Source organism: Cheilinus undulatus, linkage group 19 (assembly GCF_018320785.1).
Source record: "Cheilinus undulatus linkage group 19, ASM1832078v1, whole genome shotgun sequence".
NCBI classification, from domain to species: Eukaryota; Metazoa; Chordata; class Actinopteri; order Labriformes; family Labridae; genus Cheilinus; species Cheilinus undulatus.
Genome location: NC_054883.1, coordinates 2,055,345 through 2,069,229, shown reverse-complemented (window position 1 = coordinate 2,069,229; position 13,885 = coordinate 2,055,345). Strand labels below are relative to the sequence as shown.

The 13,885-nt window shown below is 38.3% G+C and overlaps 1 protein-coding gene across 4 annotated transcripts in view; it reads left to right on the top strand.

The window, feature by feature from the left end:
* The window catches only part of sema5a (sema domain, seven thrombospondin repeats (type 1 and type 1-like), transmembrane domain (TM) and short cytoplasmic domain, (semaphorin) 5A), a 262,200-nt gene that overhangs the window by 176,227 nt on the left and 72,088 nt on the right, over positions 1–13,885 (top strand). For all 4 annotated transcript variants that reach the window (XR_005993366.1, XM_041813627.1, XM_041813626.1 and 1 more), the window contains exon 15: positions 4,243–4,390. Coding sequence is in view for 3 of the 4 variants with exons in the window: in XM_041813627.1 (XP_041669561.1) it covers positions 4,243–4,390 (148 nt within the window). In the remaining variant the exon portion in view is untranslated. The remainder of the gene's footprint in view (positions 1–4,242; positions 4,391–13,885) is intronic.

The window sequence follows — 13,885 nt, the reverse complement described above, 5'->3', positions numbered from 1 at the left end:
TAGACCGGGCGTGTGAGACACACATCTCGACTGCGACACAGCTTTATTTTTAATTCTGTTTGCATGTTAAAAAGCCAGGGCCTTCAGGCTGCTGAATGTACCTCATGTTTTAAAGAAAAAGATAAATTAAAGGCCGTATGTACCGTTGTGTTGCAGAAACACATGTATGTCCACATCAGTAGCTAGAATGTGTCTGTCTATTAAAGCTTTTCACTAAACTTCTACTATTAGTGAAGCTTTCTGTTTCCACACTGGTAGAACTGTTGAAGGCAACATGAAAATAGCATAAGTACACTTCTGATTTTTGCTTTTTAGAGTAAATGCCCAGTTTAGCATTTCCTCAGAGAAAATACTTTCATATGTAGAATGAGGAGGGCTGGACAGAAGTATTACAGTCATGGTACTCCGTAGCCTGGGACATGCAGACACGTTTAGTTGCATTTAAAATAATTAATAGGAATTATTGGACTCCCTCAAAAATGTCAAGGTTGGGACTTAAGGGTGATTATAGATGCTGGAGATGCAATGAAGAGTGGGGTTTATTGATTCATATGCTGTATGAATGTGAAATGGCACAGGACCTTTGGACAGCTGTTGTCAAATGTATTAACAACATATTGAAAACAGAGCTGACTCAGTGTCCAGCATTCTGTGTTCTAGGTGTCTTTTCAGCAGATTTGGGGTTCCTATCTGGAAGTGCTTTGCAGAGAGTGAGAGTTATAGCAGAGAGATGTTTGAGGCTCATGACTTTTGTCCCCTTTTCTAGACAGTGGGATGAAATGTGCTTGATATGACTGAGACATGAACAAAAGGCTTATGACTGGACATGAAATTTAATGTTGTAATACGAAGACGATGTGTTATGAACTGCCAAGATGAGTGTGAATGACATGTTTTTTGTGTCTTTTCTGCTCTTTGTTTTCTTCTTGTTTTGTTTTGCTATTTGTTTGTGGTTGTTGTTTTTGCTTGTGCAAGAATGTGAACATTGTTATGGATTTGTTTAACATTGCATTAATGTTAGAAATTTATATATAGTTGTGAATATGGTGTATATGGTACACACTTTCATTGAAAAAAGATAAAAGCATAAAGAAAGAATCCAAAAGAATGTAGGGATGTACGATAGTGGATTCTTTTCCAATATCTGATATGCTGATATTTACAGATTCATGTTAGCTGATACTGATATTTAAACATGTTTTATTTAACTAAAAATTCAGTCCTTTAAACACAATTCAAGGTCTGAGGCTAAAATATTGGATGTAAATATCAGCAGAAATGTTGATATCTGCCGGTACCGATATCAGAACGATAATATTGAGAGTCCCTGATACAATAATTTTATTCTTAATTTTTCCCAGCTCAGTGGGGCTGTAGAAGAATATGGGCTACTGGAACATCTGGGCTGTCTGCATGTTTTTTGTGGCTAGTTTACTCCATTAAGCACAATTTTGTTCTCAATAAGACCTGTAAGAAATGCTTCAACATTTATGCCCCTAGATGTCATATTGGCCAGTGTGTAAACTCTTAACAAACCTTTTAATGAACACTGATGTTAATTAGTTCAAAGATAATTTACAGTATTTATGAAGATAATCTTTATCTTTCATTTTTACAGCCATTTTCAGATTATTGTCATTTATTTTCTGTTTCTAGCCAAGTCCACACCGTAGGATTCCCAAATCCAAAGTTATAACTTTAACAAATAAACCCCCAATTCCAAAAAAGGTGGGACGCTGCGTAAAATTTAAATAAAAACAGAATGCAGGGATTTGCAAATCTCATAAACCCATATTTTATCCACGATTCTACATAAACCAGGGATTTTCAGTGCGGGAGAGTGGGAGAGTGAGAGACCCTCACCCATGTAAAACATAAGATTACAAAAATGTGAACAACTTTATTTTCAAACGTATATATCTCATCTGTAAAGCAGATGCTTTAGCATTTATATTTTTGATATGTTGGTGTGTATACTACCTGAATACTATTCTCTACAACGGGGCGTCAAACTCAATCACAGCAGGGGCCGGATTCTGGATTCAGGACTAACCTGAGGGTCTAACAGGGCCACCTGTATAATCATAAACTGTAAACCTTGTTTCACCAGTAATAAAATATGAAAAAACTTAGCACTGATGATAAACGATTTTGATATTTAAAAAGTTCAAAAGATAAGTTTAAAAGCTCACAATCTGAAAAAAGTTTGTTAGTTCAAAAGGTCAGAACATGAAACTGAAAAATAATGTTTTTTAATGGCAAATATATTAGAGAGAAGTGAAAATCATGAGTTTGAAAGGTCAAAATATGAACTAAAAACTGCAGTCATGAAATTAAAAGTCAAAATATGATTCAAAATTTTAAATTGTGAGTCTAAAAGGTCAAACTACGGGATTATGGAGTTAAAAATATGGTAAAATACAAATAATTGGTTAAAAAGGTCAAAATATCACTTAAAATGTAGAATTATGAATCTTAAAGCTCAGAATAATATATGTGAGGTCAAAACTATGAGTTGAAATGCTCAAAGTATAAAATTAACCCCTTAAAGCCTGTTGTATCATTTTTGATACATACTTTAATGATACCTCTATCTAATCAATACAATCAATAGATATTAAAAAAATCTGAATACAATCTGATAAATGATAAAAATGCCATCAAGTGGATCATCAGTTACCAAAAACACCAAATGTATAAATATTGTTAAATTTATGTAAATTTATGTATGTTAAATTTTATGGAAATGTGGATATTTTTGGATTTCAGTAGAAAGTGAAAGAAACATTTACGTTCCAAAAAATGAGAATTTTCTAACTATAATTTGTGTATTCAGGCTGTAAAGGGTTAAAAGTCACAATCCTAAGTCTGAGTCCTAATTGTGAGATGCTAAATTGAAAATGTGAAATTAAAACACAGTTAATTTCTTTTCTCACACTCCTGACTTCTGATCTAAATATTTTTACTCCTTACTTTTTCAGATTTGTGACTTAACAAGGATTTCTTAAATCATCAAGGATATGTTCACATTTTTATACTTAAGGAGACCTGCAGACCTCAGACTGATGGGACAGTTAGAACAGAAATATGAGATCTTCTTGTGGGCCGGATTTAACTGTTCCACGGGCTGGATTTGGCCCCCAGGCCTTGAGTTTGACACCTATGATCTGCGCTTTGATTTAGTAGGAATGATGAGTTTGCATCTATGAAGTTGATGCAGGATTTCATAACTGCAGATCATCCTCCACCTCCAGCCTTACCTGGGACCCACTTTGGGTCACTGTGGGAGCCCAAACCTGCACTTGCAGAGGCTTTCTTAGTGTTTGCTCCAGTGACTGGAATCACACTGCCTTATACTGTCATTGGCTTTTACGTCTTTACTAATTAAACATGGTGGCTGTAGAGCATCACCAGGACTGACAGAGGAAAATTCTAACTTCAGTACTGGACTAGAGTACAGTCTATAGTAACTAGAACTCTATCCAGTTTACCTCATGTGCAGCAGATCTTAGCAAAGCAAATCACCTTTTTCTTCTGGTTTTGGTTCCACGCCTCCCCTGAAGTCCTGTGGCGCCCCCCAGGGGCGGCCTGCCTCACACTTTGAATACCGCTGACATAAAAAATATCAGTTATTGAAACTGAGACATCAGCTCATTTTGAATTGGATGGCAGCAACACATCCGAAGAAATTAGGGACAGCGCAACAAAAGGCTGTAAAAGTGCATGTCACAAACTTAAAACAGCTGGAGGAGCATTCTGCAACAAAGTAGAGTAAAACTACAAAGACTTTGAATGTCTACAGTTCATAATAACATCAGAAGACTCTAAGAATCTGGAGAAACCCTTGTACACAAAGCCTGGAGGTCATCTTTGGATGCTCATGATCTTTGGGTCTTCTGGCAGCACTGTGTTATAAACAGGCATGATTCAGTATTGAAACCCTGGAACTTCCAGAAACCATTGTCTGTCAACATTAAGTTAAGTCTGGATCATCAAGAAGAAGTCTTATGTGAACACAACCCAGAAACACAGCTGTGATATAGACTGGAAAACTGTTCTGTGGTCAGAATAATTAAAATACTTATTTAAACCATTTTACACAGTGCCCCAGCGTTTTTGGAGTAGGGGCTGTATATGATAGACGTTATATCTGTGTGATGAAGTTCTTTGATCATCTTCAGAAATGTCCAATGATCTGAGTAGTTCAGTTTCCACCCCTGAGGTCTCTTCCTTCCTTTACAGGTACTGTAATGAACACCTGCCCTGCCCCCCCCATGTCTACTGGTCGGCCTGGTCTGCATGGGAGCGCTGCAATGTGCCCTGCGGCGGAGGCATCCAGTCACGGCGCAGAACCTGTGAGAATGGCAACGACTGTCCCGGGTGTGGTCAGGTATGTCAGACGGAACAATAACCCCCCACTGGTGCGTCGTCTTCTTCTCTGTGGGCTCATTGTTTAAGAGCTCAGCCCGATCCTCTCTGACGCGATGAACAGGCTGTGGTGATGGAACTGGAACGTCTAACACGGCCAAATCCCCTGGCTATATTTATACAGTGGCAGCAGACATCAGATTTATTACCAAGACCTATTTAATCCCCCCCCACCACCACCACCACCACCACCACCACCACCACACACACACACATACACAAACACACCGACTGTAATCACTTCACATATGAATAGGCTTATTTTCTGCAACAAAGCTTTCTCTAAAGAAAGGATGATGCAAGGATTTGCAGAAATATGAGCCCTCTGCTTGTTGACAGGATGATGTGATGTTGCTGTTATTCCTGCTGCCATCTTCTCACAGTCTTGGTTAAAAGAAGAGAAATGAAGATGATCACTGTAGCCTCTTGTGTCCCTCTTGTATGTGGATTAAAGAATATGGGTCAGGGTCTTGTATGCATGAGAGCCCTGAAGTGGGTTTTTGTTTGTTTGCCTGGTTTCTCTGCTAAAAACGATTGGACGGTTCAGAGCCGATCCTTTAAGTCTTTTATAAAAGGCCAGTGGTGGTTTTAGGAATGTTAACAGGATTACCAACATGAAGCACATCCATGCTAGCGCATTCATGTTATTTATGTCATGTGCAGTAAAACAATATTGTTATTGTTTTTTTTATTTGTAGGAGAAACTGTTGATTTGGCAGTTATTGATTTGAAGCTGGTGAAAGTAATTTTATTTCTGTTATTATTAATTTGTTTGTTGGTTTTTAGTTTTTGTTGTTGTTTTGTTTATTGTGTTTTGGAAATGACCCTTTAAAGCCTCTATGAGGATTCCATAGTTGTGCTGACTTTGGCGCCCCCTGCAGTTACAGAAATGGCACTACCTCTTTCCTTTATTTTGTCCTCTACATGTGAAAGAAGGGCTTTTCAGCAACATCAACAACAAGAAAATCTTCTCAAAGCCAAATGTTTCATATGTCAAAATAAAAAAGGAGTTTTATGCAGGAAAAATGTAAAAAAAAAAAACGTCACTCCTGCCACTGATGCTCATTTAAATCTCCTCACCCCTGGCTTTAATATTTACTCAAACAGAAACTTACAGTTTCCTTTTTTAAACATAAATACTCAACTTAACTTTATTTATATAGCAGTGTTCACAAAGAACAGACAGACAGGAAATAATATAGAAATCTGCAACAATTGATTCAATCTTAAAAGACTTATGCTGAGAGTAAGAAATAATGAGAATTAAGAATTTAAAAAAATAAAAGTAAAACAAATAAATAAATAAATGAAATGTGGTGAAATAAATGAAGATAAAAAAGAATAAAACAGCATTTTTTTTTTTAAACGAACAAAATAATTAGGGATGTATACATTAAAATATATGAACATTAGATAAGACGAGATATAAAAACAACTTAAAATCAGGCAAATTAACAGCCAGATTAAAAAGATGCGTCTGCAGCTTACTTTTAGTAAAGAGAGTTCCAGAAAGTTGCTGCATAAAAACAGGAAGTTGTCTCTGCTTGTGTGGATAACATGAGGGACGTTTAAAAGCGAAGCATTTGAGGACCTAAAGGATCTAATAGGGGCTTGAACGGTCTGTAAAGTCTGGAGGAGGAAGGCCATTAAAAGCTTTAAAACAGTTTAAAGAGTTTAAATCAACTTAAAAGAAACAGGTAGCCAGTCAGTGCAGAGTTTTTATTTTTTGTACTTTATTGTGTCAGTTAACAGTTTTAGTTACATAAAAGCACATCTTACAGTCACAGATACACATTTACACATTTTGACTTTCCCAATTTGACAGGCCGATTAAAAAAACAAAAGAATATATATATATACACAGTGCTTAACAAATGTATTAGACCACCCTAACCCTAACCAAAGTAAGGTTTATGCCACAGCTGCCCTAAATTAACAGCACTGGTAAATACTAAAATCATTTTTGATGTTTCTGCAATGGTTAATACACCAATATTTAGAAGCTCTTTAACCCAAATTATATTTTTAATGCAAAAATATAATTATTATTGTTATCCATGAATTTTCAAATTTACTGATTTACAAAAAACTGAAAAAAAAAAAAAAATCGTAAAGCACATTATTATTTCTTGATGAATATGTGAAATTGTAGTTCTTTACTTGTATTCCTGAACAGAAAAATGAGTTTTAGTGCTTGAATGTTATGCTTGATTCATTTCTGACTTCTCAGAGAAGTCCAGTGAGCCGGCTCAAATTTGGGTGAATTCAGTTTGAAATTCCTCATTCCTGTTCAAGATGGTAAAACGTGGAGAGCTGACTGAAAATGAAAGAGTCCGCATTAAAGCACTTCATGATGCTGGATGGTCTCTGAGACAAATATGACAGGTGGTCTAATACATTTGCTAAGCACTGTATATATATATATATGTGTGTGTGTGTGTGGGTGTGTGTGTGGGGGGGTGTGTGGGTGTGTGTGTGTGTGTGTATGTACATATACGTACTCACAATAATAACAATATTTCTGAATAAGTAGTCCACAGATTGACTAAATTTACAAACTGACCCTGTTATGAATTCAAATAAACGTGTCCATCCTTCATGCATTTCCTTGCATTTAAGTAAATCACTGCCTCCACTGACCTACAGGGAGAAAAAAAAGGCATTTTATTTAATCGTGTAAAGGACACAGTTCATTTAAATGTATACATTTTATACCATTTTATATCCTTTTATATCTTACATAGCCTGCTTACATTTTCCTCTTTGATTTAATGAGGGCCATCTTTTTTCAAACCACCTTTTTTCATTTTCATATGTGAGTTAATTTTTCCATGCTTTATATGTTCTCTACAGTTTCTAACCACTCTTTCACATTTGGAGGTTCCGTTTTCTTCCAGTTCCTAGAAATGTGTAAATGCTCTTACTCTCAGAATCCAAGTGCAGAGTTTTTAAAGGCTGAGTTTCATGATCGGTCTTCTTTATAGCACTTTACCATCAGCCTTATGAATTTTAACACCTCATGCACTTTCACTGCAGTGGTCGCTCTATTCCTAGTCAGTCATAAATCTCCTTCTGTAACGGTGTAATACTGAGCCGTTTATGTTGCTTTGTCTCTGTTTGTTGTCTGATTTTATGTATGTTTTTTATTCTTGATGGTAACTTACCATCATCCTGCTGTGTGCTACTGATAGAAATTAGCCCATGGCTATAATCTGCCCTGTTTACATGTCCATGTTCATTAATGTGGACCGACCCCTACCATAAATAAATCTATGAATAAAAACAAACAAAAAAAACTCACTCTAGCAGCAGCACTCTGAACAAACTGTCATTTTCTTTTTTTAGTCAGTAAGTTTTAGTCAAAAAAAATAAATAGCATTACATTCTAACTCAAGGCTTTTATTTTCTTTTCAAAAATTTGATCAGCCATTTAGTTAAATTAGTGTAACCATAAAACACTCATTTTAATTCTGTAATTGGTTAAAAATACACTGATGAAAACACACACATTATATGCACAATATAATATGAATAAAAATGGATTTTTAATGCCCAAAGTTCAGCACCAACATTTTGATGTAGTTTTGGTCTGTGACAACAACTGAAAAGACTTTTTTTTTAGTTTTTGTCATCACAGATCTATTTTTAGTTAGCCTTCCTCATGAATAAAAACTAACATTACATGATGCTATGCAGCTTTTGTTAGCTAATTAGCTAACTATGCTATCTATGCTTTGCTGATGAAGAATCTCTGCCTTCCACCCCCAAACAGCAGCATCACTGAACCACAGTAAAAATGCATAAACCTGTCTGTGCTCTTGTAGACTTTCGTCTGTGTACGGTGAAGGATTCTCCATTAAATAAACATGTATGTAAACACTGCCGTGGCAAAGTTCCAGCGAAGAGCTTTGCTGTTTTTATAGAGTGAAACCGTATCCTGGTGCAGCTCTCAGAGTATCGTAATATTTCTGTTTTTCTGCCTGCCTATTGAAGCAAAAATGTTCTGTTTTAGAGAGATGGAAAATTTACCAGACCATGCTGCAGCTCCACGGTGTGGAGGAGGTGGATGCAACTGTCCTAAGCTCTTTTTGCTCTCTAGGTCTCTGTGCCGCTCGCACAACTATGAACACAAAGAGCACCTCAGACGTGCACTTTCAGTCTATACCTGCGGAGACAAACCCTTCAGTTCTACAGCCCCCACCCCATGAACACCCTCCCTGCAGATATCTGCAACACTTCACCTTTGGACCTGTTAAAAAACACCTTAGACTCCACCTGTTCTGCACTATATAAACCAAAGCTGTCGTCATTATTATTATACAATTAGAACTAGTTTTGTATTACTTTCCTCAAGTTTTTCCTCAAATGAAAAGGAAAACAGACAAAACAAAACTGGAGAAAATAAGAATAAAGACTAAGAATAACATATACAAAGATAAAATTAAGAATTTAAAATGTCCTCTTTTTATGAAAACGGTATAATTGAGTTATTTTAATGTGGGTTGTCTTATTTTGAAAGGCAGAGAGTTCCACAGTATTGACTCTGGTCACCTTTGGTAACAAGATGAGCTCTATAAGAACCAGCAGAGCTGCATCCACTGATCAGACTGCTGACACATCAGAGGTTAAAAGGTCGAGGTTCAGGAAACGCTCCTAGAAATATCATTTTCATTTTTATTGGATCTGTTTACCAGGAATCTTCCAATTAAGAAAGAAATCTACAAGCCAGGACAACGGCAAAAAGTTTCACACAAAGAGCAAATAACAGACAATAATAATTATCAGGCCCCCCTTAGCTTCCTGTCCAGCCCCTGACAAATCATTAAATTCAGAAAAGGAGGAAAAGATGTTGTGGTTTTAAGAGTATCATTTGGCTTTAAATGTCTGCAGCTGTTAAATCCATCCCACAAACAATTGATATTGAAATAGTTTTAGAATAACTTAACATTTGATCTGTTTTAACAGAAATTTACTGTCATAATTAGTAGATATTTAAAAAAAAGGTTAAGGTTGGCAGAGGTGCTCTAAAAATGACAAGATAAAGTGGTAAAAAAGGGGTTAAAGAGTTGCAAAAATGGGTGATAAATGGAAAAATTGTTTGTGGAGTGGCACAAAGGGACAGAAATTGGCAGAAAAAAATGTGAAAAGAGGTAAAAATGTGGCAAGAAATGGTAAAAGAGGAAGAAAAGGGGCAAAAAGTATCAATAATTGGTTACATATGACAAAAACATAACTCAAAAAAGTAATGAAAAGGGGTTAAAAGTGGCAAAAATAGAAAAATGGCAAACATGCATAAGAGTGGTACAAAGGGATAAAACATCCAGGAAAAGTGTTCAAAAGGGGTTCAAATCTTGCAAAAATTGGGTACAAGAGGCAAAAAGGGGCAAAAGTATCAATAAAGGGTTCAAAGTGTCAAAAATGAGTTAATACTGGTGCTAAATCACAACTGTGGAGGGCCCAATCTCAAGGTTTTTCAGGGGTCCAGCCAACTCTGTTATCAGGCCGGTCTCCTTTGGCCTGCTGCATTAGATAATAGGCATAGATCTCACTGCTAATGACTAAAAATGTCCTTCGTTATGAAAGAAAATACAAATACTACTACAATAATATTTCAATCAGACCAAAAATATTTATCTAATTTTTGTTCATGTGAAAGTCTGGCCCCCAGAGTTCCTGTCGGGACTAAGTCTGGCCCTTGAGCAAATGTACTTGATGACCCCTGTGCTAGAGAGACGACCATCACTGCAGTCCTCCACTGATCTGGTCTTATGGCAGAAGCCTCTCCTCAATGCAAAACACATGAAAGCTCACCTGGCTTTCACTCAGAGTTTTTGCAAACTCTAAACTGAGCCAAACTCCTTCTATGTGAGAATTATGGGGGCCACTGGGCCCCTCAGAACCTTTCAGTGCAGCAGGATGTTTTGGTCGCCTACAATGCAACAATCCTGTCTCTCAGCTCTGTGGCTCCTCTGACCTCATGGCTTGATTTTTGCTCTGATATCATTGTCAGTTGTGAGGCCTTCTGTAAAGAGGCGTGTGCCTTTCTAAATCATGTCCAGTTAATTTAATTTAACACGGGTGGACTCCAATCATGGTGTAGAAACATCTCAGCAACAATCCAGAGGAATGGGAGGAACCTGAGCAAAATTTCTGGTGTTTTGCAAAGGGTCCAAATACTTCTGTCAATGTGATATTCAGTTTTCATTTGTATTAAATTTGCAAAAAAATCAAAGATGTAGTTTTTCCTTTGTCATGATGCAGCTCTGAGTGTAGATTAATGAGAATATACAGCATATGTGTGTAGTTTATCTTCAGCATCAGGCTGCAGCGTAACAGAGAACTGTGAAGGGGGTCTGAATACTTTCTAATGCACAGTTTGTAATCAGAGTTCAGTAACACTCATGCACAGACTGGTGAAATAAACCTGCATTCTTGGACACATGCATTCTCTGTGTGAAATTCTCGAGGGAGGGCTATTGGATTAAAAAACAAAAAAGCAGCCAAAAAAAGCAGTCAGTGAGCCAAATCACATTTAGCTTAAAAAGCACATCCCACTGGTTGTGTAATGGCCCACTGTGATGCTGAATAATACACTGCCAGCATTATGAAACATCCCACATAAGACCTTGCAACCTCGTAGCATATATCTGATAATTGCCCGTGACACATTAGTCGCTGCAGAACACACAAATGAAAAGACTGACCTCCCATTAAGGAACAATTTAGCATCACACCATATTATCCACAGCTACATGTTACAGCCCACTCCTTCTCCCTCACACACGCACGTTCTCATCAGATGGCAGCTGTCTTCTTCTTGTCACTGCACAGCAACCATCATCCTCACTGAAGCATCCTGGGAATGCAGCGGCATTCCTGCAGGAACTCGGCGCAGAGAAGGAGACTGACGACAAGCACCAGGGACTCTGAGTACATCGTCATCTCTGTTTCCAAAAGGGAGACTGTCTGCGGCTGTGTTGAGCTGTGGGTATTTTTGATGTTTGGAGCAGAGTGCGGGCTCACTGAGGAGGAGGAGGAGATGTGAGAGAGAGTTTGTTGTGCTGTCAGGGGAGGGGGCAGATTTGTAGCAATGACAGACAAGGAAGTGAGAACAAGAGAGAGCCGAGGCGGCTCAGTGAGAAAGGTTAAAAGAGCAGCTTGTACAATCCCACACTCTCTTTCCCTGTGTTTTGCTTTTTCATTTTATTCTGGGGGTGTGTAACATGTCGCTTGTGAGCTACCTGTAGCTCACAGCCATGTTAACAGTAGCTCACCCAGAGACTCAAGACTGTGTCCAAAAATCCTGACCTCAATAAACGCACCTTGAAAGCCTCTTTCCTCTTTAATAGAACCTTTTAATGTTTGTGCAGCGATGACGTGTTTGTGGGCTAAGGCCACCTGTTGGCAGAAAATTAGCTTGTGCTCAGCTCACGTGAGAAATAGCACCTATTTTGATAGTTTTGAAGTTATGAGGTTCTTGGCAATAGTAGTGGCATTGGTTTCAGAGAGCATGGCCCCTTCATACAGAGAAGCGAGGCTGTACAGACGGGTTAAGCTGCTCCTAGTAATTGAGCGATTTTAAGGTAAAAGCAGGCCGAAAAATGTCGTCTCAAATATACACTATATTGAAAATTTTAGAAGCATTTCATTTTTCACCCTAAAGCCTCTGTGTCACTATTGGGCCACTCTTAGCCTAGCCTGCAGCCCGGCTTGTTTGCCCTGCTTCCACCTTCTTGCAAAACGCTGTCTCTGCCTCCTCCCCACCGGACTGTAGGTGTCGTGCTGCTCCATGTCCTCCTCCTTTCAGTCTCCAAGCGCCCCGTTCTCCAGATAATCTCTGTCAGGAAAGATATAAACTCTGTGGGCACGCTTCCTTTGCAATAGTCAGAGAAGCAGTCTCTTAAACACAGAACGTCAGTTCTGGTATGAGTGTAGAGCTTTGTTTTGCTGCTAATGATGGAGTGCTGGGCTTTTGCGGTCGTACGTGCCGCCCCATTCTATCGTAGCATTCAGTAGTTTCCTGTTGATCAGGCACTGTTCCGTGGCAGTTACTGTCATCACAGGATATAAACTAAAACAACACTAAAAGGAGCGGTTTTATCTCAGTGGTGACGAGTGCATACCCACAAAAGCTGCTGTTGTCATGAGTGAGACTTCACATCACTTCTTCAGGATATTTGTGATAAAGAATGGCAGCAAAACTGAGCTGAAATAACAAGTTTGAGCATAATTTGGTGTTTTTTTCTCTGACAAAGTCTGCAGACGCTAACAGATATGCTGAGGCGGAAGAGCACAGCTGGTATAGAAGCTCGCATTGCAAATAGATGCACAGAACTTTTCTGAGTGAAAAAGGAAAAATGCATCAAAACTTTTCAATATAGTGTGCAATCAAGGCAGTATTGTGTTTTTCCCATTTTTACCAAACCTGACACACCAGAAAGATTTCTTTCACACATCCATCTGGAAACCTTCCACAGACGGCGTCTGGGAAAGGGCAGAGCCTTTAAAAATAACTCGAAGGGTGATTGGATGAACGTTCTGTCTGTCACATCTTCACGGGCCGATCAGAGCAACAAAACATGTGACGTCATCGCCGCTACCGAGGTGCGTGTGCGCATCTACCAAGGAATAAACTCCATATAAAACTGCTCATAGACATAATATACGTATATTTTGTCTATGGAACTGCATAACATGAACCATGGCGACTGTGAACATGTCAGTACATGACTTTTGTCGTTTTTGAAAAGAAAACAACTCACTGCTGTTTTTTGTTCTTCTTTTAACGAAGAAATGTCATCAAGTTCTGATAAAACTGGTGCTTTAGCAGTACCAATGCTAATGTTTTCCACCATAATTGCACCGGCCTCTTGTTGCTGCACGCTTACGTCATGACTCTGCCGCGCCTGAAAGTACTGCCCCTTCGTCACTGATTGATCCTGTCACTATCTAACTGGGCCCAGAGGGTTCAGATGGGAGCTTTGCAAGATGGATGGAGTGAGAAACACGGAAACAAGCGAATCCATCTGCTTTGCAAGGTTAATTTTTACCAAAAGTGGCTGAAGTGCACGGACCAGCCAGGGACGCTAGGCTTTATAGCGCTACAGATTACCCATCTGTGGCGCTATAAAGCCTAGCTTACCCTGTTTGACAAACAACACTTACAGAAATGTTTGGAGGTTGATGCCGCTATCACCAAGAACCTCATAGAATCAAACTTCAAAAATATAGAAATATCCCTTTAAGGACAACCTTTATTTATTTTTGTTACATTTCCCTATGCTCTGCCAATCCAACTGTAAAAGGCAACAATTATGATGTTATTTTTGCTCTTTTTCATATCAGATAACTAATTAAAACAAAATTACTCCAAAAGCATTTGGACATTCTGAAAATCAGCAGGGTTAGAAGTTACTCTCACCACAGACTCAGCCTTGCTGATCAGTTGGACAGATTC